We start from the raw sequence: 27,933 nt of genomic DNA on the forward strand, positions 1-27,933 counted from the left end.
CAAGGAGACATCAAGAAAGCGTGGATTACTCTGTTCAATTCATTCCTGTCTTCTGAGTGTGGGTTGTTTTTTTGTTTGTTTGTTTTGTTTTTTTTTTACAAGCAACATCATTAAAAATAAAATAGCATGACACAAATGCCTGCCCTAGACAGGCCATGTAGAGGGAAGGCAGAGCGCTGCACAGGGAAATCCAGCATCAGCAGACTGCTTCCATCCATGTGCAATGAAATTCTGTGCCCAAGGACATCCCCGGTCACTGCAGAGCACAAGCAGCTCCCTGACTGTGCCTTGCCCTCTCCTGACGTTCCTAATTACAATGAAGCCTGCTTGTGGTGCCCATTTTGCAAACTTGCTCAGGCATCCACTTGAAAGCAGTCCTTGTGCGGCACTGGGATGTTCCTAAAGAGGAAACAGGATCAGTTTTCTGTGATGAACCCTTGCATTTGAAGTCTTGGTCCCAACCATGACCTGCTCATACAAACCCGTCTGCTTTCAACCGAGGCTGGCAAAGCTGTATTGTTTTGCAAGCAAAGTTTGTTTGCTCCAGGAGAGCCCTGACTTTGTTATCTCTGCAATAACAATTTCCAGGGCTGCCACTGTTGCTCTGACTGAATTGCAGCGATCTTCCAGGGCCCTGGTCTCGGCCTCAACCCCACTGTGACTGGTGCTGTGCTAACACTGAAACCCCAGGTGGGTCTTGTTCTGCCGAGAGCTCCTGAGATCCATGGAGCACTGCTGGTTAAACAAAATAGGTCAGCACTCCAGACACACATCCTTACACGCACATTAGCCAGGAGAGACGCAAACTGGAATATTAAGCTGCCAAGTGGCTGCTCAAAACTGTGCACAAGGGCAATTAAAATATTAGCATCCTTTCATGTAAGCAAAGCAAGCAGAAGTGGCAATTAGTTTCTGTTACAACTTGCAGCCCCAGAGGAAAGGCATGAGAGGCATTTTCTCCTTTGCCACCTGACACTCGCATCCATCCACCCGACAGTCCACGCGGGGACATATGATGAGGCTGTGGGGGAAATCCAGCTCCAGTAGGCAGCGTTGCCCTGGGCTGCTTCGTATACTGCTGCGGTCAATGGCACAGCCCAGGTATGTGCTCACCAACAGGCCACAGGTGCTGCTGGAGCACTGGGGTTCTTTCCTTACCTTAAATTTCAGCCCCAGTGCTGCTGCAGCACTCACAGGGATAAGGGACTCCCCTGGCACAGCCCTGTGCCCTGGCACGGCACCTCTAGATGCTGGTATCGCAGACGCCGCTCTCAAAACTCTGCAATGTACCCCAAGAACAGGACAGAGGCTTGGTTCCCCATTCCCAGGCACTTTCATGTGGGAAACTACAATCTGATGTCAGGAAACCAACTATCTGCAGTGGGCTGAGCATTCATTTTCATCTGGCTGGTGTTTGCCAATCACCACAAACCCAAATCGCAGCTCTGAAGCCACCAAGCTCCTGTTTGCAGTGCAGAGCGGGAAGAGGCCAACGTTTGTTTTCAATTAAGAAAAAAAAAGAGACGAGAAAAAGGTTACCAAAATGTCTAGCCTTTGTTTTATTGAGTTACAACAAATGAGCAACAAGTTAGAAAAGTAGGATTTATTCAAACTCCCTAGCATTGTACTTGTGCAGTGTGCTGAAACAGGGGTAGGGCCAGGCAACGCAGCCAGCTTGCGCTCCCGCACCCACGCTGCTCCTCCTCAGACCCGCACGCAGACACCCACACAAAGGAAAACTAGCAGTACTTGAAAACAAGTGCACTCAGGGATCTAGAACTGATCTAACAATTTAGTGGCAAGGGTTAATTGGAAATGTCAGTTGTGTGCTACAGCTTCTAGAACCGGAGGATGGACGTTGGTTTCTGCTGTCCATCTCAGTGCCAGCTGAAGAAAGGCAAACAAGTTCAGGTTATGAAGCATCATCGTTTTGTCACCCCAACCCCCCTGGGGGTTGTACTACGTGTTCAAACAAAAAGTGCTGAAAACAAACAAACAAACAGAAAAAAAAGGTGTTCCAGCGAGATCATCGGAGAGCCGTGGCCCGGCCCGCGTTGTGAGGAGTGCAGCACAGGAGCTGGAGAAGGCGCACTTCAGAGGAGCACAGGAAAGCAGAGATTTAAATACTTCAGTAGCAGATGGCCATAAAACAAAACAAAAGAAGTCAAAACAGGAAAAAAAACCCAAAGCCCCAACCGAACCAGACCGACCCGACCCTCCCCAAACCCATAGCGCACTGTGTGGGCTGAAATGTAAACGGCTGTGGGGTGGGAACCCAGGATCGGATGTTGATTGGCACCAAAGAGATTCCAAAAAATTGCAAAACTTTTCTTCAAAGGCTTAAGAGAGGCTGTGGGCTCTCCTCCTGGAGGTCTCCAGAAGCCGCCTAGAAGTGACCACGGGCTCCCTGCTCTGGGTGTCCCTGCTGGAGCTCGAAGTGGGTCATGTGGACCCTGAGGTCCCTGCCAGCCTCAGCCATAATGGGATTCAGTGATTCAGAAAAGATCTCCTCTCCCTCCTCCCCACAAAACACACTTCCCTCCCCCAAACCAACCGTAACATTTTCCCATGGCATTGTATGCAAGAATAACTCGCACCTATTAAAAAGTTAACAAAATTTCCACATTGTACAAATCTGTTCCAGTACAGGAAGAGACTGGGCAGGAAAGTGGTTAGGAAAGAAGCTGAGGAGTAACCTATATACAAGGACCCTTTTTTCTTTCTCTCTTTTCTTTCTCAATGCAGTAGTAGGACTTTGGCACTATGAACAACCCCACGACGGCGCTCCACCAGAGGATTTCTCACTGTGCCTCCGCAAGCACGATTTGAGACGTGGAGTCGCAACACGCTGTCTCACCCCAGGCAGGAAAATAGATGTTCTATTTTCAGACAGAATTTCCCCTTCATTGTCAGGACAGTGCAGCTGATGAGTATCCCTGCAAAAGATTAAAGAAATGTATTACTTTAAAAGGCATTCTGAACAAATACTTGAGCTGTCAGCTAACACAGCATCCAACTTTCACTCCTGAGGATGCACGCAGCAGCACTGCACTTGGTAGGAACCACACCCTGAAGCTGATCCCTATTGCATCCTGATGCTGCAGGAGGATGCCAGGCTGGTTCTGTGGTACCAGCACACTGATGATACCCCCTGCAGACTGCTGACGGGAGCACACAGCCCAGCCTTGCCTCTTGCTGATCCCTTGCTGCCACAAACCCCTCAGGCAGAGCCTCACACTGACAGAGCAGACAGGGACACAAGGCAAGGCTTCTCCATTGGGGATGACTTTCAGCATGGTTTTCCCACTGAGCAAAATGTGAGAGTGCAAGAAGTGCAAGCACTCATGCTGAAGCAGCATGCAGCAGCACAGGGTTGCTCCTCCACACCCATGCTCACCATAACCCTTATTTCACACCTTTTATGAAGGCTGCTCTGTTATCTCTCACAGAAGCAGAGGGCTCTGTCTGGCATCCACAACTCCTATGTCAACAGAAAAGGCAAAATCCCCCCTGTCCCAGCAGCCTTGTCTCAGACAACCCCCTGCTCCTTCTAAAAAAGCTGAGAATATTTAATAGTTGCTTTGGTTTTGTTTCTCCCTCTGAAGTCCTTCATTGCTGTTCAGCCTGAGTCCCCAACATGGCTTACTGCTTTCAGGGGAAATGGCAAGACAGTTTTAGTTCTGCAGAAACCACTGGGAAGTCCCACAGTGCCTTCAGGACGCTCAATCTGGGCAGCAGGCACTGCAGCCATTGTTAAAGATAGAACATCGAACCATAGAAAAATGGGAACTTGAACAAAAAGGAAGGGAAACTCCACTGCTGGTGGCTCTTAACCATCTCGGAAACTGAGGAATGTGCAAAGCCACCAACAACTGACGTCAGCTCCCACAGTGGAAAGAGCTGAGGACGTCGGCAGAACCCGGACCCACTGATGCTTATCAGCATGATGCAAGCAGGAATAAAAATCATAGAATCACAGGCTATCCCAAATTGGAAGGGACCTCCAAGGATCACTGAGTCCAACTCCTGGCTCCACACAGCACCACCCAAAGATCAGACCCTATGTCTGAAAGCATTGCTCAGATGCTCCTTGTACTCTGGCAGCTCGGGGCTGTGCCCACTGCCCTGTGGTGGTTGTTCTGTTCACCACCCTCTAGTGAAGAACCTTTCTCTGGGGCTTTGTGGCGTGCAGTCCCAGACCTGGCTGTTCTTTGGCACATCTCAGCACAGTTCCTGGTGCTGCAGAATGTACCTCGTAGAGTCACAGCTGCATAGTGCAGCAGAGAAGTACTTCAGGACATTGTATGCTTCTATGTCTGTAAAGAGCATTTTCTACTTTGCTTGTTCCCACCACAAACTACAGGCTTTGGTGTCTGCACTTTGCAGGGCTGGGGCAGATGGGAGGTGTGGAAACAACTCTGAAACAGCAGTTTTTTGGTGAAGAAGTACATTTCTGAGGAAAAACAAAAGCTCTGGTCTGAGGATATCTTGGGAAAACCCCAAGGGATACAACGCTGTGAAGAAAGCCAGCAATGGCTGCCAAGCCTGCTCCTGCCCCTGTGGTTGAGCTGTGATTCTTTACTCAGAGGGTGATGGGACACTGGCACAGGCTGCCCAGAGAAGCTGTAGATGCCCCATCCTTAGAGGTGTTCAAAGCCAGGTTCGATGGGTGGCAGCCAGCCCACGGCAAGGAGTTGGAAGTAGATATCTGCAAGGTTCCTTCCAACCTAAGCCAATCTATGATTCTATGATTTGATGGATATAACATAAGGCCAATTTATATTCGTCCAGCTTGCACAAATGGAAGAAGAGAGCTGATTTTGACCCATGCTGTCAGAAGGCAGGAATCTCCACTGATGGATGTGAAGTAAGGCACTCTACTGGTACATACGGGATATGAGACTTCATTATGCAGCATCAGGAGCATTTGGAGTGATGGCTTGCTGCAGCCACTCAGGATCATGAAGGCACCATACTGAAACAGCGCTACTGTTCAGGACACCTGATCTTGCTCCATGGAATTCATGTGACTTTTTCAAAAGCTTCAAGCAGGCAGAAGTGTCCCTAGAGGTCTTCAAGAAGCATAGAGATATGGCAGTGTGGGACGTGGTTCAGTAGGCATGGCGGTGATGGGTTGACGGTTGGACTGGATGATCTTAGCAGTCTATTCCAACCTCAATGATTCTACAATTCTAAGCGTAACAGAGATTTTATCAACCTGTGAATAAGATTTCAGAGTCATGTGTGAATTCTGCTCCACTGAGGACAGGTGGCCATGAAAATCCCACCAGCTGCAACAGAAGCAGCAACCACTGAACACACATCACTTCAGAACAACCCATTTTCTAAGGCATGAGGTGCATTTAGGCTGTAAGGCAAATACACCCTAATGGCTTCTAGAACTACATGGGGAAACAAAGAGACCTGAAAAGTTCTGCAGCAGTTCAGGTTTTTACAGAATCTGCACATGAATTCCTGCCACAACAGAAGTGTGGAGACTGAATGCAGACAAATGTTCACTTTAAAGTGTGCATGTCAGGCTGAGAACATAACAACAAAGGAGCATTTCTGCACAATGTGAAGTGCAGCAGTGGAAGTTTCACATCGTGGCTGTGGCTGTGCAAGAATCAAGAGGAGAAGTTCCCGTCAGCAGTTCAGCACTCGGCAGTGCCTCCTGCCTGCAGCCAGGATGGTAACGTTGCCCCTCCGAGGTGCTGAGGTGTGAGGAAGAATCAGACTTCTATGTAAGAACAAGCAGGAACAATCTCATCTCCAAGCCTCTTGGTCTTTCAGCCATACTCTGGATGTCACCTAAGACAATGACCTGTTAGTTCAACTCCAAAGCTATAGTTAAAAATTAAGGAAGACAGTAGATCGCCTTCACTAAACTGAGAGTAAAAATCTATCCTGAAAGAAAAAGCACATGGATTTTTCACTGTTTCCATCAATGCAGAGAATAAAGCTCCCATCTTACATGTCACCATGGCTGGTCCCATGGCTTTCTGGCACCAGAAAGCAGGTGTCAGCAATTCTGGGCTGAGATGTGCTGGGAGAGTAAAGCAGAAGAAAAGAGAGAAAGGCTTTGGGCCTCTGTCCTGCAAAATGGTCGTCTGAACTCCTGAGTGACCCACATGGTGAAAACCCTGCTTTGGTGCATCTCTTCTCAGCAGGTGCATTTTACAGCCCTTCCAAAGCTCCTCACCAAAAGAATAAACTGATGGAAGTTTATTGCAAAGTTCCTGTTAAAGTTCATCTCTGATGGCCCTTGGGCCCCCATCCAGCTGTGGAGCTCCATGGTCAGCACCAGGGTGCAGCACGAGAGCTCTGTGAGAAAGCAATCCGAGGTCCCTTCCTCTGCTACAGAATCATAAATCATTAAGGTTGAAAAAGGCTACTAAGATCATCTATTCTAAACATCCAACTACCACCACTATTACCCATTAAACCTTATTTCTCATGGTCACATCTCCACATTTCTTGACCTCCAGGGTCCACCTCCCTGGGCAGCCGGTTCCAATGTCTCATCACTCTTCTGAGAAGAAATTTTACCTAACATCCAATCTGAACTCTTGTGGCACAACTTGAGGCCACTGCCTCTCATCCTATCGCTGCTACCTGAGGCTGACCCTCACCTCAGCACAGCCTCCTTTCAGGGAGTTGTAGAGAGCAGTAAGGTCTCCCCTGAGCCTACTCCTCTATGACTGAACAATTCCAGTTCCCTCAGCCATTCCCCATAAGATCTGTGCTCCAGACCCTTCACAGCTTCATTGCCCTTCTCTGGACAAACTCCAGGGCCTCGATGTCTTTCTTGTAGTGAGAGGCCCAACACTGAACACAGCACTCAAGGTGTGCCCTCACCAGAGCTGAGTACAGAGGGATGATCACCTTCCTGCTCCCGCTGGCTGCACTATTTCTGCTAAATGCCATGGGCAACACTGGGCAACACTGCTGTCTCACGTTCAGCAAAACATTGACCAACAATCCCAGATCCTTTTCCTCTGTGACGCTTTTCAGCCTCTAGGTCTGCCCTCATTACTAATCCTCACTCACAGCCCATCTCTCTCCTCAGTTACATTAGTGTAAGTATCTATAGATGAAACAGCAAAATGATGTGCAATAACAAACCTAATAAAAATAAAATAAAATAAAATAAAATAAAATAAAATAAAATAAAATAAAATAAAATAAAATAAAATAAAATAAATCTGACAGTGCATTTATTCATCGCTCATATAATTTAAAATACCAAATCAGAACCAAGCTTTGGTTTCCTATGTGGCTGTTCCCCATGCACCTCTGCAGCACCAGCACAGCTACAAGAGACACTCCTACCTCTACGCAGCCAGCACAGACTGCTAAGAAAAATCTGCACCTCTGCAACAAGGAGTGGTTCAGTCCCAGCACTAACTCTTCAACAGCAAATGGCCTTATGCAAGTGTGGGGACCTCTACCAGTCCTGGCTAGTGTATTTCCTTTTCAAAAGTTTTTAAAACAAATACTGAATTACCTTACACTTGTTAGACATCAGGGGACTATTAATTCTTTCTGAAAGATGTGTTCTTTAATTGTCAATGCTGTGCTTTCTGTCAGGTATATCCTAGCTTAAGGAGACCCCAGCTTGAGAGAGACAAGATCTGATCCTGTACATTCTCATACATGCACAAAATATTAAAGGTTGGTGAGTTCAGCTCCACACGCCATCAAGAAGCACAGATGGTACTTGCTCCAGTTTATACCTGTCTAACTGCGATCAGAAACAGACTTCAGGTCTCCGAACAACACATCTTTTCACACTGAAATATCATGTAACACTCCCCTCCTAAAAAAAATGGCCCCGCAGCTTGCTTTTAAATTCAGGATACTGTGAAGAAAAGCTGCTAAAACACCCACACAGCTTAGTCTGGGGCATTTCCTAAGCATCTATAGAGCAAGCAAGCAGAACAAAGCAGGCTGGAGACAGTTCTCACCTGCAAGAGGAAGAGGGCACATTTGCATGAGCCGCTTCATACCCTACAGCATTTTTTTTGCTTGCTGTTGCATACATCTCTGGCCCAGGCCCTTCCCCCAGACAGCTTTTATTCTGTGTCAAAAGGAGAAGAAGTACAAAGCCAGGCATGGTCTCTGTTCATGGGAGATCAGCAACCCTTTAGCAAGAGGACTGCTAGGAACTAGTGTCACCTAGTCAGTCTCTGCATGGCTCCACTGGTATGTTTTACATCAACCTCTGCAGAAGTTACATTTAAAGGAGACATTTCAGGATTTAATAGATTGATGCAAAAAAAAAAAAAAAAAAAAGCCCTTACATGGGATTTGACCTACAAGGAGAAAAGGAACCAGGCAAACAGTGCTAATCCCTGCCTACCAAGCAGCTGCTTCCATTTACAGGATGGCCATGCCTTGTGCTCAGGCACCCAGCAGGCACCAGGATCCAAGTCCAGGGATTTGCACTGAAAAGGGGCTACGGGATGCTGGAAGCACCCCAGAGTGAGGCAGTTCTGGGAAGCAGGGCACCCCAAGCATTACCTGTCTATATGTGGGCATTTTCTCCAGATATACTTTCAGAGTCAAAGTCTGCCAGCTCTGCCTGGCCCTCAGGTGCTGCCTGGCTCCACGTGTCCGTGCAGTCCGATGCGGCATCATCCTCGCCCACAGTCACCTCCACCCAGTTGACCTCCACTGGCCCCTCATTCTCCTCACGTCCATCACGGCTGTTGCACTCCAACCTGCCTGTATCCTCTGCTTGATTCCCCAACAAAGAGTCTTTCAGTGGTTCGCAGTCTCTTTTTGGTCTCACCACCAGCTTCCCCGAGTTCTCTTCATTCAGCTTTTTGTGCTCCTGGTAATGCTGCCGAGACACCTCATTACCGTTCTTTGGACTCTCAATGAGTTTTGATCCCTTTTTCTGATTCTGCTCGTTATGGCCATCAGCATACTGCTGCTGGTACTGGTCAACCCATTTAAGCAACCCCGATCTTAGTGAGGACCGGTTTTCCTTGAACCAGCGAACAATTTCAGTTCTTGTGAGCCCAGTCTGGGACGCTAGCTGGTCATACTCTTGTGGTGTTGGCCACTGGGTTCTTGCAAATGTACTTTTCAGTAGATGAATTTGCTCCTGGGTTTTCTTAAGTGTGGCAGAGGATCCCGATAAAGCACCAGGGAGCTGGGAGCTGTTCATCAGTTCTGCTTGGTTTATTGCACCATTAGGAGTTCCTTGTTCCTTAATTTTTCGGTATGACCCCATTGAGTCCAAGACTGCTTGCTCCATGCTGTCCCTTATCTTTCTCCTCTCGGAGAACCAGGAATCAATCTCTCTCCTGCTCAGCTTCGTCTCCACTCGAAGCCTGTCCAATTCTCCCTGCGTCGGAAATGAACATCGTAGGAAACTCTCCTCAAGGGCCCTAAGCTGCTCTTGGCTTTTCTCTTTGAACCTCTGGGGTGCATAATCTGCATATGGGTGGAACGAGCGGCTGTGTCGGCCCAGTGGAGGTGCTACTGGATCCTTCCCTAAAGCATCACCAGCGACTTGCACGATGCCCCGCTGACTTCTGTACCTGTGGTCGCTGAACCACTTCTTGATCTCGCTCCTGGAGAGCCCCGTTGCCTCTATCAGCCGGTAGACTTCCGCGTCATCGGGAAACTGGCTTGCTATGAAACTGGCCCTTAGCTCTGCTATTTGCTCCTTGGTCTTTTTTCGCTCGCTGGCAGGTGTCAATGGTACAGCAGTCAGCTTAGCAGGACTCTCAGGCACCTGAACTACATGAGGTCGCTTGGCCTCTGGAACGTTTGACAGAGTCTGTATTGTCCTCTTTTGTCCCTGGTTTGGGGCAACAGCAAGTGTGATTGGTGAACAGGAAACTGCTGACCCATTTGAAACGGGAGTTAAAACCAGACCAGTCTGGCCCAGTATCTGACAAGGCAAAGCTGTCTGGATGATAGGAGGGGGAATTTTTGCAGTTGTCAAAGGAGCTGGCAGGACAGTGATGGTTTGGGGGACTGCCTGGATAGTACCATTGAACATCTTCTTTCTTGCCTCTTCTACTTCTTCAGGTGACCAGCTGATACCATGCTTCAAACGTTGCGTAGCAAACCAGATTCGGATCTGTTCTTCAGGATGCTTTGATGCTGCTGTCAACCACGACAATTCCGCTTGCGTGGGGTAAGGAAATTTGTTGAAGGAGTTGATCATGGTTGCATTAGTGTCCAGTGCAGAGTTGTATTTGGTACTGTTCAGAGGTACCGGGACCTTGGGTACAAGGTTAATATTTGGTGGTAGCTGTACAGAGGGCATAACATGAGCTAACACATCCTGGAGAAGGTCTCCATTTATACACGCGATAGCTTCGGTGGCTTCAGTTATGATGCGGGGGAGAGAACCATCCACATGGTTTTCTGAAACTCCCTCTTCTGGCTTTTTGGGACCCTTCTTGGTTTCCCCTTTAGACTTTCCCAATTTCATCATTGGCGTTTTACTCACACTAATTCCCCCATGAAGTGAATCCTCACACTCTGCATTTTCCACCCCACTGCTCGTGACAGTGACATCATTAGTGGTGGTCTCAATGGACTGCTCTAAAACAGTCTGATTATTGCGTTTAATTAATTTCAGTTTAAAGTTACTCTCTCCTGGGTGATATTTTGTGTTGTGGTCAGATAAAGAATCGTATTTTTTGGTTGTGAAGTTGCATTCAGCACAGACATACAGGGGGTTGAGAATGACATTCGGATGCTGAGTGTCAACATGCTCTGTAAATTCGTTTAAGTTCTGTGTAGAGTAAGGGCAGTATTTACACTCATAGCCACCCTGGGGTTTCTTAGACTGATTTTCAGCAGGGGGCTTAGCCTCAACCACTTCACACTCTTTCACTGAGCTTTCTGAAGGCCAAGTTTTTTTAGCATCCTGCTGTGGTGTGCCAGGCCCCTTCTCTTTAGCAGTTTCTGCACCCTCTGGGACTTCCTGCTCCATCACTTCAGAGGTTCGCACCATACAGGGAGTTGTTGACTTTCTTTTGCTAGCCATGGCAGCCCAGGCTGCGCTTCCAGAAGGTGACTTCTATGACAGGTTGAGCAATAAACTGAAAGATCTTGTGAACGGCTGCAACCTTCCTTGTTCACTTAACTCTTGTTTTGTTTAATACAGGATTTCAGCCCCAGCTGTGACCATCAGCTCACATTTGCTGCATGACACCTGTGAAACAAAGAACACCCATTAGGCACTGATCTGTAAAACATGGCTCTTGCAGAAAGCCATCACTCAAGATAGGTGCATTTACAATACCATTTTGGACAACACTGAACTCTTCCTCTTGCTACTCTCCCCATCAACTTAAGAGGAAAAATCTGTCCACGCAGAATGAAAGCAGTGGACAGTTCACAATGAAGTGTGCCTCAGGTAGAAAATGGCTTTGAAACTAACAGGGGAAGCTGAACAGACAGGAGGTTTTAATCTCCATGAGAGTCAATGCATTGAGCTGGAAAGGAAAGCAGACACTGCTATAAATACTGTACCTGTTTATAGAAGCTGTAGTTTCTATTAATTATTATTTTGAAGCATGTAGATTCGAAATTGAGTGTGATTATTAAATTTAATTACTTCCCACTGTCACTTACCTTGTAAATATGTCTAGTAAATGATTGTGGTTACTAATGACGGGTGATTTCTAAATAAAGCTATGGGGCTTGCCTTGCTCGTAAAAGTAAAGGCAGTGAGAGGAGTTAATGCAAATCAGCATTTTCAGAGGTCTGTGTCTTGATTAGAGCAGATCAGTAGAGGTCTGTCAAGTCTCTTCTGGAATGAAAGTTTTCTTAAAATGCCCTTATCACGGAATATTGATTGCCAGGCAGTGAGCAAAGGTCCAAGACACCCTCAGATCCCTTTTAAATAGGGTCCTTTCCTGTGACCCTACTGATATTCCCATCAAGTCCTGATCTGTGCACCTAACTGCCTACAGAATTAAACAATATTTTTAAAGCATGATTCACACACTAAAGTGGTTTTGGAGTTCCCAAATGTAATAATTCCATCAAAATACATATTCTTAAGAGGATATGAAGTCAGTATCAATCAGTATGACCACAAAGGAAGAAAAACCACACTGGCTGTGTTACAATCTACCCATGCTCATCAGGACTGAGTGAACGGAGTGTAATTTAATAGCTCTAACAGCCTCATCATGCAAAAAAATAAATTGATATCACTCTCCTATTTGACAAGATACCTTTTCTAATGATTCCTTGACTCTACTTTGCTACTCCTCCTGATCAGACAGGCTTGGACTGTAACACTTTCAGCCTGATGGGAAACTCACTGTTTGCCATCCATTGGATGGGATATGGGGAGGCACCAGGGCTTAGAGGCTGTCATCGTCACTGCCCAAAGCATCAGCACCTACAAGCAACCCATGTTTTGGGTTTCTGCAATCTCTCTTTAAAAAAAATAAAATAAAATCCCTTTTAATAATAAGCAAGTAGATGAGCAATGGAACCAGTGATGCCCGGTTTTCTGCAAACTTGTGCTAACCTTTAAACTGGATTACACTGAATATTCTGTTATTTTTACATATTCCTCCAAAATTCCCCTCTATTTCCCTTCACAATCGTCCTCCCACAGAGTATTTTGTCTGAGGTCTATGGCTTGCAGTGTCCCACTGCAGATGGGGTCAGAAACACAAACAACTGTCCGAACACTCCTTTTCCTGCCCACTCATTTTTAATGAAGTTTGCAGAACTTCAATTATCTCTGATGCTTCTTCCCTTATATCAGATCTGGCTGAAATGGGTCAAAAGGTTAAAGAAGGGTGCAGAATCAGCTCCCTAAGCCAGGCTGCTGCTGGAAACAAGGTGCAGGTCACCTTCTTCTGCCCTGCAGATCCCACTGCACTTGTGATGTTGATGTTTGCAGACAATGGAAGGAAAGAGCAATGCCTCATCCTGGAAAAGGGTGGTAGGCATGAGGACGGAGCACAGCTCCCTGATGCTCTTTTGCTGCTCTGCCACCTAGGCCATGCTGCTTCACTTAATGGTCTGCTCCTTTTCTGATGTGTGACCTTCTGCAAAATTCATGCGGCAACATCAGCGAAAGGAAAAAAGTCAAAAGGCACCAAAGACAGAGTAAGGCTTATTTATATTTCACTATCACCTCCTCCTTACCCAAAAAAGAAGAAAAGGCTAAGAACAAAAAAATAAAGGAATGGGATGGAAGAAAAAGAGTGGAGAAAAAGCAGTATCTAGGTTACTGCATTGGAGCAATAAATGTTTCTTAAAAATGTTGAATGTGTTGACTTTCTGAAAGCTCAGCAAGCACTCTGCCACGTCAGGGAGCTGCGCCAAACTCCCACCTCTCATCAGGACAGAGGGATCAACAAGGATGCTCTGACATTAAGCGAAGGCCAAGCTCTCTCCAAAACACACATACAACGGTGGATGGGTGAAAAATTCTGTCTTCAACAATTTTAATAGAAATATTTAAACACTGTTTCTTTTTTATGGCCCAGTGTTTTTCTATATTTCTAACTGCTTTGCTAACTCTACACTGAATAGCTTTTCTGCCACACAGGAATCCTTATCCAACATAGCGGATAGTTTTGGAAGTCAAGAACAAAACAAATGAGATCCAACTCCAGATGTACTTGTTTTCAGAAGGAAAGAGTTAGGAGACCACAACCAGTCAGATCACATTTGTCCTTCAACCTCAATTCCTGGAGCTTCCTGAAAGAGGGGGAGGAAAGCAAGGCACAGCAACCGTGTGAGCGAGGGGTTTATTGAGACTTCCAAGCCACTGTCTTCTGAGGACAGCAGTGAGTTCCTCACTCCAGATAAATCCATGTCAAGTTGCTTTGGATCTCCTGGTCAGTTCTAGCAAAGAACATGGCCATACCACAGTTCTGAGAGACAGGCAGGGTAAACACACACTGATTGCACAAACCAATGGATTTTACCCACTGGTGGCTGGTCCTCCAGTTAGCGGTGACTCCCAGCATTTGCTGGGAGACACAAGATAACCCTCAGCAGCAACCAAAACTTAGCAAGCACCATATCGAGGTAGGAACACAAGTCAACTTCACCACCTAGCCCATGTTCACCATGCTCCAAGGGACAAAATTCACACCCAGTGCTCAATGAATTGGGCTGCACCAGGAAAAGGCTTCTGACAAACTCTGTCACTAAATCCAGTGGTTGGATCAAGGCAAGTGACTTCAGTTTTGGGCTGCTGTCACCACGATGCATGGCTACAGACCGGTTGCAGTTTTCCCAAGCATGGAGAAAGGCAGCCCTCGCCCCTGCAGCTGTCCTGCTTATCTTCTGTGAGGTTTGCCATACTGAATGAGGGAAAACAGATCATAAAAAAATAATTTTTGCTTTATTGTCTGAAATTTGAATTTTTGTTTTTAGATGAGCAGATGCACGAAGCAGCAACAGGCAGCCAGGTTAAAACCAAAAGCATTCGCCTCCAAGCAGACAGCTGCCTCTGTGAACCAGCTCCAAAGCAAACCACAGAGACCGTCTGCAGCAACAGGAGCTTTCGGTTTGCTTTGCTTCTGCAAAGCAATCACGATGGGAGCACGTAGGTCAGAAGCAATGTGTTCTTTTCAGCATCTCTGCTCAAAAAGTACAGTTATGAGGGAGGCCCCAGCCTGGTTTTGTTTAATTTCCAAGAGCTAACAAACGAACCCAGACACAGCCCTCTGATCTTTCAAAGCCCAGCTCAAAAGGCTCCAGAGATCAGGCAGAAGAACAAAGTGGCAACTCAGTGGTGACTTGGTGCATGAGCAGAGCAACGCCAGATCCCCTTGCTGCTTGCCTGGTTTCCAGGCTGGGAAACTGCAGAGCACCATGCAGAGAAAATAAGCCATGTTTTCAGGTCTGCCTGTCACTGGAAAAATGTGGGCTTGGATAGCAATATCATCTTCCAGCAGAGAAAGGTATCTTCTGCCTCTGTGGGTTTCTAAAGTGAAGAAAGTTTGGGTGGTGAAAGAACTTCCACCTTGGTAAAGCTCTAACTGTCTCAGTGCATTCATCAGTTCAGAGCTGTCAAAAATAAAACCCCTGTGCAACCTGCACCAGTGGTACCAACAGGACCAGAGCTGCTGGTGTGCACTGGCCTTACAAACAACGTGGTTCATGTGAACAGCTGGAAAAATAAATCACAAAGCTTTCTTGTGCTGGACTTTGCAATCTTTTCATTGCCTCCTATCTTTTCCTTGAGCCTGTACAACACTTCTATACTACTCCCTTAACCAAAAAAAAAAAAAAAAAAAGGGAAAAAAAAGGCAAACATTCAGATAGAGGCTGAACTCCTTGTTGCTGAGCTGTTCCCCATGGGCTTCGGTGTCAGGGTCCCCAGAAACATGAGAGAGACTGGGAAAGGCTGTTTGAAGGCTATTCCAAACATGAGACATGTTAAATAAAAAAGACAGGGAAACCCTTAATTCCCCCATGAAGACAAATGCCACTACTTCACATGGCACCTCACTTCCAGGGCTGGATGAAATGGATGTAATAGAGACTGGAAGGGTTGAAACCCTTACTCAGTGCAAATGGATCTTCACTGTTCTCAGATACACTGCGGTTTTGTTTTTTTTGTTTTGTTAATAAAAAAGCTATTAGAGTTTTTTTTACCTGTGATTTTCCACCAAGTCCTATCCAGCTAGGACACAGGACACAAGTGCCCATGTTTTGGAATATTACCCTTCCTTACCAAGCAGCAAATCAAAAACCAGCTGACTACTACCAATGTCATGTTTACGATTTGGTTCAGAGAAGGAACTGCTGCTGCTGAGAGCCCCATAACCCCCTTATGGCCTTTTACTCCACACCTGTGGAGGCTGCTGGCACGGGAAGGTGCATGGTACAGCAGAGCTGCTCTTCTGCTCCCTATCACAGAGGCCAAACTCATAATCCTTAACACTGCAGTAATATTATTCTCCTACAAATGCAAGGATGAGAGACAGTAGATTTATTTCATGGTGCAAGGAGGAACACGCCTCGGGTGATGTTTTTCCTGCCTTACAACTGTTTTTAGCATGCAGCTGCTGCAGCACTATCAAAAAGCATATCAGCTAGCACAGCAAAAATGCTGTTGGTCTCCACTGTGACAGTACACTTAAAAACATTGCTTAATTACATGCAGGAGAATAAGCAGAAGCAAACCAGGGCAAATAATTCCTGCATGATGGATCAGGGCTGTAATGATTCACAAAAGGGAAACCACAGAAAGAAAGGAAGGTTTTGTGAACTGCAACGCTGAGCTTTTAAAAAGCATTTAAGTTTGAGCAGCCAAGAGCTCTAACTCTTTCCCAGCTCTTTATAAGCTGAGCAAAACAAAATTGATGGGGAGGTATACAGATTGCCACAACAAAAACATGAAAAAATAAATTTGAAAATGCTGTATGTTTTCAGATCTCGTGAGCTGCTGTAGACGTTTCTAATTGGAAAATAACCGTGTAGATACATGTGGCAGGTGCCACGTACAATGGCAGTGCGTGTGATGGCCATGAACTTTTCCCTATATGGGAGAAGCAATTTATGATTTTTCTTTCTTTTCACAGGTGAATAGCAAAGCAAAGTGCCTCCAGGACTTCTGACTCATGTCAACACAACTTGTGGAACTGGGTGCCAATACGTCCGCAAAGTGGGGCAGATGCAAACGTGATGCATGCCCAGCTTGGGGGAATCCATGCCTGCAGCATGGCCAAGAGGTTCTGAAGAACGCATGCATCAAACACGACACACAGAACACTGAAGGACTGTGGGTGGGATGAAATGGCTCAAAAGGAGCCAACAATAAGAGAAAAACCTGGAGAACAGCGTGCCAAAGCCAATTCACACAAACGCTGCCTTTTTGCATTACATCTCAGCTTCTATTTAACCATCGTGTAGAGAAAAGACGTGGACAAATGTACTCTGGAAAACACAGGTGTCCTGGAGAAAACTTCAGTAAGCTTTCCTAGATCAAGCTGTGTTAGCCAGCAGCCTGCTCTTGATGTATTTCAGTGTATACTGCTCATAGTATATTCGCTGAACTAAAATGCTCACTTTCACACTGTTGCAAAGCCAAAAAAATGGCAAAAACTGTGGGTTTTCTGTGCTATCGGTTGTATGCATGCAAGCGGCCAATCCCATCCAAGAAATGGGTAAGTTGAACATTGTGTACTGTGAATTTTCTATTTTAAGTCTTCATCTGCAAACACTGGCTTTTTTTTAATTTCTCTTTTTTAAATGCAAGTTTAAGTTTTTGCCCAGAGAGGTTGTGGATGCCCCCACCCTGGAGGCATTCAAAGCCAGGCTGGATGGGGCTTTGAGCAACCTCCAACTGTTCTGCAGCAGGAGGGTTGGAACTAGATGACCTCAAGCGTCCCTTCCAACCCAAGAATAGAATATTGTTCAGGCCCATAGAATCATTAATATTGGAAAAGACCACCAAGGTGATCTAGTCCAACCATCAACACATCCCACCATGCCCACATCCCTTAGTGCCACATCTACATGTTTTTAACACCTCCAGGGACAGTGACTCCACCACTTCCCTGGGCAGCCTGTTCCAACTACTCACCACTCTTTTTGAGAAGAATATTTTCCTAATATCTGAACCTCCACTGGCGCAACTCGAGGTCATTTACCTTTTGTCCTATCACTAATTGCTAAAATCTGGACTAGGCCTGTTTTTAGCATTTTTGCTTTCTAGAAAGTGATAAGAATAACCTACCCAGAATGAAAAGCACCATCTGGTTCAATATTTATATTACAGCAACGTTTGCTTGTCCCATTTAAGAGACAGGTTTTGCTTTGGGAGGTGTCACCGTTCAGTGCTGATGGGATGGGGCAAGCCCAATGGGCCTGAGGTCATGTCCTGTGCCTGTGGTGGAGGTGAGGAACACAGACAGGATTCTGCACTTCCTGGCCACCTCTTCCTCCTCTGGAATACGAGTCAGCAGCCTACAGCTTGAAGACCAAATGGGGCATGTGGCAACCATGACTGGTGCAGAAGGGCCAAATCTCCTACTGATTGATGAACTTGGCACAGGCTGGGGAAAGCCATTTTCCTTCATAGTTTGTGCTTCTGCAAAGGTTTTAGGGTCCTACTGGACACATGGCTCTATCCATTGGAGTCACCCAATGGATACCAGTGTGCTTTCTGCACATGACAAGAAGGGACCTAAAATCCCTATGGTGCCTATGGTTGCCCAGGCTCAAAACTCAGAAGGTACCAGTGAGTGTGCTCCTGTGGCCTTGCTTTCTGCCTGGGGAGGGAAAAAAATGTCAAGTGGCCTCTTCCAAGCAACAGGACACATGAATCACCCCCAAAATGCCACTGGATACAAGAGCAGTTGTTCAATACCCGCCCAGGGGTAAAGCTTCTTTCCGACATCCTCCATCAATGTTTTCCAGAGGCAGTGAGTTGCAGAGATCAGTCACGCACTGTCAAAATTATCTCCTCTCATCAGCAAGCTAGTAGGGTGGGTACTTGCATGTTCATCAGAGAGAAATAAAAAGCAACAGATTTCTTAAGAGAGAAATAGAGACACTATAAAAACATTCATTCTAATTAGTTTAATTACTTGTCTGTGCAGCTCCCTGAATCCTCCTCACTGAAGTGGATTAAAGTCGCTGGATTTAAGTAATTTTTCATATTGAGTTTTACCCAGCATCATGTGGTGGAAGGACAAGAAATTCACAAACACAGAACAAAAATTATTTGTACACAGTATCTTCAGCTACGTGGCCAAAATCTGCATGTAGCCACGTTTGATTTTACATATTAAAACCGGATTATTTCACTTGAATATTCAGGTAATTTACTATTATATTATTGTTATTCTGAGCTATGCACTAAGCAAAGGATTCCTTGTGGGGCTAAAGTTTGCTCAAGCAACTTCTAGAAACCATTTCCCATTTGTGCAGGTTAAACCTCTACAGCAATGTCAGGTCTGCTTTCTACCTCATGACTATCTAGGCAGTTGTATATATTAATATAGATTTCATATTTCATTATGCATTCTTTCTGTTCAGACTTAACAGTTGTTATAGGGGCACCATCAGTTAAATGTCTGCAGAGCAGGAAGAAAACAGGTTATTACAGAATCAAAGCATTTAGTTTCTTTACACACTTGCAAAACTTTAAGTGACAACACAGAAGTTTTCCTGCTTCAGGACTTCAGGAGCTGCTCATCTCCTTCAGCAATTAATCCTGCCCTGGGAATCACAGTACCCAGCCAAGCATCAAATTTTTCAAGTAAAATTAAGGCACTCACGAACGTTTTTGTCAGTGAATTGCAAAGGGAAAACAAAAATCACATGTGCATACTGGGTGTTCCTTTTGTAAGACTTCAGGATAGAAATGAGCTCCAATGTTATTAAAAAGAAAGTTTTAATTTATCAGAAAGCAGTCCCTAAATCCCACTTCTGGCACAGGCAGCACACATCACAGCACAAAAGGGAAAAGTGCCCAGAAGACCTGACAGAGGGGAAGGAACATGGGCTGAGGGCAGGAGACGGATGGTGACCATTTCTCAGCTGGATTTAGATTTACATTTGAGGGAGAGAGAAAAAGAAGTCTGAGTATCAGGATGCTGAGTCTGAATGACAGACACTGACTTACTGGATGTTTGGCCAACACTATTTGTCCGACACGTGGAGCATCCGTTGGATCATCCTCACTCAACACAGCAGCAGCAATGAAGGTGTCTATGGAGTTCCCAGAAGAGAGGAAGGAGCTCAACGAGGAACACACAACATTAGTAACCTGCGTGTCTTTAGCTGTACACCTCCCTCTTTGACTCATTCAAGATGTGGTAAAAAAACGCAGATGGTTTGTGATTTATAATGCTGGTGACTCACTGCACCTCTTCCCTTTTCCCCCACCCCCAAGGGCTTCTCTGCATATCTTCATGTTTCCAGATGAGGAGATCAGAGGAGAAAATGCTACAAACTGACTGATGCAACATCTCCCTCCCACAGAATGACTCTAACATTGCACCCTACACCATGCCATTCTTTTCTCCTGCTTCCATTTCCACTTCCACTTGCCTATGCTCTATCAAACTCAGTGGCTATCACTTCACACCTTTCTGATTGACACTGCAGTCTGAACCTCAGCACTACCAGAAAAGGCTTCAGAACAGTTTCCCATTTTATAACATTAGGTCTTAGCTTATAATCCTAACACCTAAAAATATTCCCCGTCCAAATGAAAAGTCCTGAGTTACGGTGTCATAAGTTACCATGGGGTTTGAGGTACAAAGCACATGACATGCACAGTGATGAACAGAAATGTTCCACCACCTTGAGACTTCCAGAAGCAGGAACTTCAACACACCTTCAAAACCAAACCACTTCAAGAACTGCCAGCCAGGTTTTCACAGAACCTGGACACTCAGCATCCTCCAGATGAAGCCAGAGGATGTCAGACAAACCTGATGCTCCAAACACTTCCAGAAAGCGCCAACTTTAAGCAGATGAAGAGTCAGCTCATGGTTAGATGGTTAGATACTGTAACTCAGATGGTTAGATACTCTAATGAACTCAGGAGGCCAAACTGAGGTGACCCACACTGAAATGCCACATATTGGTCTGGGGGTGCAAACAGACCCCAACACACATGCTTCTGTCAGGTTGGCAGCCTATGGTCACTTTAGATCACCTGCTCACTAGCCAAGTTCAGGTGAATGACCCTAAACTGCTGGCAGGTGACGGAGGTGTGCTTCCCAACCTGGATCTCTACTTAAGAGACTGCTGTGATACCGATAAAGCACTTGAGACATCTTCTTTTCCCCAGTATTGCTGGCAAAATACAACTTATTGCTTACATCTGATGCAACCTCTCTCCAACCATAGCTGGTGCCCCCTCTCCAAACCAAGATAGAGACAATAACCTGGTGTAAGGTCAGCAGCTCACCTCTCTGCCATTCCCAGCCACGAGAAAGGCAATCACAGACTGGCTTAAATTGGAAGTGACCTTAAAGACCATCCAATTCCACGCCCCCTGCTGTGTATCTTGGTGTACATAAGGTTCACTCTCATCCTGTCCCATCTTAAATTTTCAAGCGCTCTACCTGTTTAAAGGACTGACTGTTTCAAGAGAGGACTCACCCCACACTGTGATAAAATGTAGTTCCTCTTTTGGAGGTTTTTCTTCTCACAAAGAAATCATGTGATGTCCACTATGTAAAACAGGTAGCTTTCCTAGGTTCCTTCCCCTCATGCAGGAGTCTGTCTTGGGTAGTTAATGACCTACGGTGTTCAGAGGATCCATCGGCCCACTGTCTGGCAGCCTTACAGCTGTTGAGGCAGAATCCTCACACTAGGGCTGTGAATTAAGGCAGCACGATTATCCCCATGGCTCAGATGGGCAATTAAGGCATGAAGACATTGTGGCTGAGGCTTCATTAAATGGCCAAGCCAATTTATCACTTGATGCTGTCAAATGTGATAGGGTAGAGACAATGCAAAAAATCATGTCCTACCCAGGATCATGTGGGAAGTAAGCGGGGCTGGAAATCATACTCAAGATATCTGTCTGCAGGCTACCACTCCATCCTTCTGTAAATTCAGATCATCCTCTTGACTCACAAGTTAACGATATTTAACAGCCCATGCCAAAGTGGCTGGGACTTTTAGTTTAGGTCCCAGTGAATGAGTACCAAAGTCTCAAACACCCCAACTCTCACACCCCAGCAGGCTCATGGCAGGAAGCAAGCATCTGAAGATCAAAGGCCTGCCCTATCTGCCTTCCCTTAGAAACCACTCATCAGGCCCAACAGCAGAGACACCCGGCTCTGCATGTAGGCTGCAGAGAAGCCCTCTGCTTCTGATGGTGCCAAGCCTCCCTCAGTCCTTACACAAGCTGAAAGTGTAGAGGCAGCTCTTCTGTAGCTGCAGAAACGCACAGCTATCCAGTCTGTAACAGTTCCTCCTGGTCTTTCTTTGCTTGAACGTTACAGCTCTCACTCTTCCTTTTTATTTTTTGGCCAAATTCTTGAAAATCCAATATTTTAGGGGGGCTGTTCCATGCGACAACGACCTTCTCATGACAACATCTCATTCAATATACTTGCTCTCTCTTGCTGTCTCTGGAAGCCCTGAAAATCCTGAAGCTGACCCATGCCCGCCCTGACACCTTTCAGTCAAGGACAGCCTTTCTCCTCTATTGTTAATACAAACCGAGTGCTCCTAGTGTGCATCAAATTATCCCTTAGTCAGTTCCTTGGTCAGCTCTGAGGTCAAAGACTGAAGGCGTGACCCTCTATAAGATGCTCAGCCACTGTTTTCCATCACCATTATCACACATCATGTCTGCTGAAGTTGTTTTATCATACCTGCTGTCTTGTTGAATTTGTTTTATTATACCTCTGTCCTTCATCTCCTGCAATTCCCGTTTAGATCACTTCTGCACATCATTTCCGCCTTTCTGGCTTTCATTTTTATCTCAGCACTTTGTTTTCAACATTATTGAACAGTATTCAATTATCCCACCCAAAACTCATAACACATAAAACACTTTGCCTTAGTATAATCCTATGGACAGTGTCATAAAGAGAGGACCTACAACACCTTCAGCAAAAGACTACAGAGACACTAAATAGAAGACTCTTGCAAACATCTGCATGCATCCTCTTCATAGCAGGACACAAAAACATTTTCCCTCAGTTTACTGGGGTTTAGGGCATCTAATACTAGACCAAAAGCCACCTGTCTATCATCAGAAGCCAGCTGAAGCATCACTAATGCCCCCCATGTCTATTCCATCTAAAGCTTAAAATTAATAGTTGTTTGGATCTTAAGTTATTCGTGAAATTCTTGTTCTGTACCACTGTTCTAACTTGTCATCCAACTAATATGCTAATATGCAACTAATAACCTTGTATTAAAGACGAACATTTATTTTCTTGAGGATAATCGCAGATTATACATACAACTCTTCTAAGAAAACCCAAGCACAGAGTTAAAAGCCTTTCAAACCCATGCTAGCTGATGGAGAATGGTCCTGCCATGCTCTGCGCTGCACTGAGATTACAGAGGGTATGTGCAGTGTACTCAGTGTCCCTCCTGGTGCCTACCAGGCAGGATAGCAAAGAAACGCATTTTGCCCCAGGGATCATGGGACCAAATAGAGCTCCTTTTTCCTCCCCCCTGCACCCTCTGCTGCTCTGATCTGTCATAGGACAGAGCCACTGCCCTCTGCACACTGCAGTGCTTTGCTGTTGGAAGCACTTGGCAGGGCCACAAAGGACCTTTGTTCACGCCAGGCCCTGGGTGCACAATGCAATCCTTCCCCCTTGTCACACACTGCTGGGTTTCCATGGCCGGGTCAGAAGCACTCCCCCCACTGCAGTGTTACCTCCTGCTTCCCATGGCAGTGCTGCAGAATGGAGGGGACAGAGGAGAGTCTGGCACTGCTTTTTGGGGAATGAATTCTGCAAACTCCAATGTGACGAGCAGCACATGATAGATCTGTGAGTGCCCGAGCTCTGCCCTCAATTTCTTCTTCACAGGACTTTCGCTGCTGCAAAACCACCTGAGTAAGATTCTCTGACTTCCAGGTATACTCTTGTTCTCCAGAGGCCAAGAATATGGCAGATAAATTGACCTAACATGATTCCTCTGAGTCACACTTCTCCACGTGCACAAAATCTGCCAGCCCGTGTGTGTGTGTGTGTGTGTGTGTGTGTGTGTGTGTGTGCCAGTGCAGCAGGGCTCAGAATACAGCACTGAGTGCAGTGAGGGCAAGAAGTGTCCCGGGTTGAGGAGCTCTGGGAGGTCCAGGAAAAGATGCCAATGTGGGTCAGGGGAAGGCGAGCACAGTCTGAGATGATGCTGCTAGGAAGGAGTGGGATTTGGCAGCATGGGAGTGTCTCTGTGTTTTCATTTCACTGTGAAATACAAAGAAGAGATGATTGCTGGATCACTCACAAATTATTTAAAATCAGTTCAAAAGAAACAGTGCTTCTTTTTGAAAAAAGCAGAAGGGAGTGAAAAGTACTTCTGGTAGGAAATGAAGTTCCAGAAGATCTGATCATGTACTAAATACAGTCAAGAGAGACACCTGGAAATAGGATCAGACTAGCACGATCCACACCTTCACAGACTTCTGCCACAGAGAGAGCCACAGAGAAGGACACGCTTTGTTTCTTCCATTTCTCATTTCAAACATCACAGGATTCAGAACAAACCAGTCTCTATTTCCAAACCCAACTCTGATTTGGAACAGCCAAAGTTCAGATGCTTTGGCATCTGCCTGGAACGCCCCTTACACTCCCAAACCTCAGAGGGACAATGTTTCACCCAGACAGATTATTACTTGCCAAGGAATAAACTGTCAGTGACAACAAGAAGAAAGAACTGGCAAAACCTCCCATTTCTTTCTTCCTTACCAGTGTAAACGTTTGCCATCAGGACACCTTAAGCATGATGAAGCCTACTTGACAGTTACCTCCTCCTGTCTCCTCCCACACGCTTTAATTCCACATACTCACTGCTTTCTGCACAGAGTCATTACAAGCATTGGCCTTTCTGACTTCCTTGATCCCCCTTGGGCTGCTTCATAGCACGTCCAGATGAACAAATGGTAACAATGGCTCTTGAGCAATACTTCAGAACTGCAGAAGAGGGGAACCGCTCATTACAGCGACGTCTTACTGAGGAATATTTGTCTAAATCCTTTTGTTTTTTTCAACTGGGTTTTTTCTTCTCCTGTTTCTGGTGAGTAGGAGGGATCTCGGTTGAAAAAAAAAAAAATCAAGGCTGGTTTATATGCATGAAAAACATCTCCCTGAGGGAATGTGTCCCAGTTGCCTCTTACAAGGTCAATTGATTATTTCATGTCGCCTTTTGGCACGTCAGAAATCTCCTGTTGAGCAATTCTGCTCCAGAAAAAAAGTATCTGAAGAATTTATTTTTGAGTAGCTTCTTACACATGATTAATTCTCTCCAAAAGCAAGAAAATCTAACCACTGTTTCCCAAAAAGATGATAGCAGAACGTAATGCAAAGAAGCCATAGGAAGGCAGAAGCACAAAACCAGGAACCAACTTGGAAGGCACTCCAGCTGTTCTCTGCATCATCAGAAAACAAGGCCTGAGCTTGGGTCTGTATCATCCCATAAGCCTCATTAGTTCAGTTCTCTTCTCTTTTTGTACAATTTAAGCTTCTTTCCAAACCCAACTCTTCTTCTTGCTTTAATCCCCAAAGCTCTCCCTCGCTTGCCTCACTCATGGATTATTTTCTTGCTAAAGTTTTCAAAGAAGGCCAAAGAGAAGTCAGAAAGAAAGCATTAACCCATGTCCACACCCCATGCCGGGCGCAGGCTCCGGCCCTGTCTGCAGAGGGATGGTGTGACAGAAGTGCTAAGTCTGTTTCAAAAAAAAAAAAAAAAAAGTGATTTGGGCAGCTCTTGCTGCTTCTGCAGCCAAATGGAGATGGAAACCCTGCAAAACCCCGAGCACAACCATCACGGAAAGCATTCGACAACAGCTCATTAAGTGTTTGTTCCATAAGAACCCCAAACTTGAGTGCTATTGCGTGGTGCTGGCACTGAGATAATCTCCACTCAGCCCATGCATGCTAACAGCAAAGTTTTGCAAGAAGTTCAGACTCACATCTCCTCTGACACAGTATGTTACCAATCTACAATGCTGCCTACCAGGGCCACGGAGCGTGAAAAGCAGGAAAATGGCCAGAAAAGGTCTGCAGCAAAGCAACCAGAACATGCTCTCATTCCCAGTGACTTCAGCAAACACTCCTCCCTCCTTTCCTGTGTGCTGAAAATAGGCTCCAACCAACCAGTCACTGACATTCAGCGAGATGCTAATGTTCAGGATTTGTTTGCCAGAACACGTGTGCTCCTTCCAGGGGAGGAAGGAGAAGAAAAAGATCCTTAATGGCACTGATTTTGTGATCTGCTTGCGTTCATTGGGTTCATCTCCCAGTTTTACGATGTTTGTGAAAACTTCTCTCTTTAAAACAAATAACCAACAAAAACCCTGCTCAGAGATTGGTGCAATGTGGCAATTCTTGCCATGGCAACACATCAGCTCCAAGTGTGCATTTCTGCATGGACCTCACTGCAGAACAACGCAAGGCTGGGAAAGAGCATGCAAAAAATTGCTAGTGGTTGAGACCAGCCTGGCAATCCCACCACCAAGACATTAAGGGAAGGAACCTCAGCTAAAACCACTGAACAACCACTTGGTCATTTGCAGGTTGGTTGATTTGCTTGCTTTGTAAAGCATGGTCCATGTATTTTGTTTCCCAAACAGCATGGAAAATTGCCTTTGAAGCACCAAAAGGGAGCAGAATTAAGGAAACTGGACCATGCTCCCAGATGGTCTCCATATACCATATAAAGTGCAATGTCTCCAGCCTGAGGACACTACCCAGCTCCCATGCTGCCCCTCCGATGGCACCACTGGATGTTGCACTACTAATACTGACCTGCTGTGCCTTCAGCACCCATTAAACATGTGCTATGCTTTCAAGCTTATCTTCGCAATCACAAGTCTTCCTCTGACACAGTCCCTTCTCCCTAGCCCTTTAATGAGTACTTTAGGAATTCAGCACTCTGAGACATTTGCAGGAGCTGAAACCTCCAGGCACATCTCATCTTAGGATATTCTTCAATCTAGCTATCTAGCCAAATTATTTATGTAACTCCTCAGGATCCAAAGCTGGCACTCAAGCCAGCTTTTTCCTCCCTCCCAAAAATATTCCCTCTCCATCTTATCACCTGCGAGACTGTCCTAAGTGTTTGGATTACCCAGGCTGGAGTCATCTAGATTTATTTCTCCTGAGGCTTTATGTGAAAGTTTAGTTGCACAACAGTTTCTGAGGTTCAGCAAAAACTATGTTCCACAGCTGAAAAAAAGGCAAGAGCTGATGCTGTTATCTGCAATCACCCAACCCCAAAATCCAAATAAGGTGGGAAGAGAAGAAGCAATAGTCCAGTGGTTAAGGTTGGGTCTGACAAAGATTTGAAACCACATCTCCAGGGAGTGTTCAAAGCATTATCTCAATCAAAATTCCTTTTCATGATTTCTTTTTCTCATGGAAGGGTCACAGAAGTTGTGGATGCCCCATCACTGGAAGTGTTCAAGACCAGGCTGGATGTGGCCTTGAGCAACCTGGTCTGGTGGAAGAAGTCCCTGCCATCAGCTGCAGAAACTAGGTGGTCATTGAAGTCCCTTCCAACCAAACCATCCTCTGACCTGCCTCCTTTCTGATGCCTTTTGCCTTCTTCATTCCCACCAAAACATGAGGGGGTTGAATAAGCTTGGTCAGAAAGAACAGGGCAAACTACTCACATAGCTCCTGCTCTATGTGGCCTTCAGCAATGCTCCCGAGCCTCTGGGGAAGAAGGGTGCTCCTGCCTTGGGAGGCAATCATGCCCAATATGACCCTATGCATCCAATTCCTCTGGTATCTCTGCGGCCTCACATCAGTAAATTAAAGAGACCGTTATGAGTCAGGAGGAGATGGGCAAGAGGAAGCAGGTCACCCTTGCTTGAGTAATCTGCAGAATGGAGCCAGTGTCTAAATGCTCAATGGCCTCTTTTACCACTTGCAAAGGCTCAAGCACAGCACGCCTGTTTCCTAACAGTGAAAGGTGGCACTAACCAAAAGTTCAAGGGTTCTGTCCATAGGACTTCTGTCTTAACTATTGTTGCACGAACGAGTTAAGTGTCTTAACATTAGGTCTAGAAAGATCAGTGCACAAAGGGCTCTCTGTGTTCTTCTCATCCCCTTTTTTTAGTTCTAGATCTTAGTCTTTCGAAACAAGAATAGGACAGATTTTACTCCTTTTGTAGAATAAATTAGCCTAAATGCTGAAGTCAGTCTTTTTGGACCAACATAGATTCCACCAAGGCAAATCAGTGTTGTCGGATTCATTCTTCAGGACGGATGAAGGACAGCCACTGTGGCATTTCAAGTTTCTTCCTTGGACAAT

At 45.7% G+C, this 27,933-nt stretch overlaps 1 protein-coding gene across 5 annotated transcripts in view; it reads right to left on the reverse strand.

Annotated features, from left to right (window-relative positions):
• Positions 1-1,345: 1,345 nt before the first annotated feature.
• ZHX2 (zinc fingers and homeoboxes 2) overlaps positions 1,346-27,933 on the reverse strand; it is a 68,328-nt gene continuing 41,740 nt past the window's right edge. For 3 of the 5 annotated variants that reach the window (XM_048939272.1, XM_048939274.1, XM_048939271.1), the window contains exons 3-4: positions 8,524-11,185; positions 1,346-2,936 (exon numbers count right to left, since the gene is read on the reverse strand). In XM_048939272.1, the coding sequence (XP_048795229.1) occupies positions 8,528-11,017 (2,490 nt within the window). In that variant the 5' untranslated portion in view covers positions 11,018-11,185 and the 3' untranslated portion in view covers positions 1,346-2,936; positions 8,524-8,527. Of the gene's footprint in view, positions 2,937-8,523; positions 11,186-19,594; positions 19,710-24,467; positions 24,709-27,933 lie in introns of those variants that run through there. The other 2 variants (XM_048939276.1, XM_048939273.1) reach the window with 2 other exon arrangements.

This window comes from Lagopus muta, chromosome 3 (genome assembly GCF_023343835.1).
Source record: "Lagopus muta isolate bLagMut1 chromosome 3, bLagMut1 primary, whole genome shotgun sequence".
NCBI lineage: Eukaryota > Metazoa > Chordata > Aves > Galliformes > Phasianidae > Lagopus > Lagopus muta.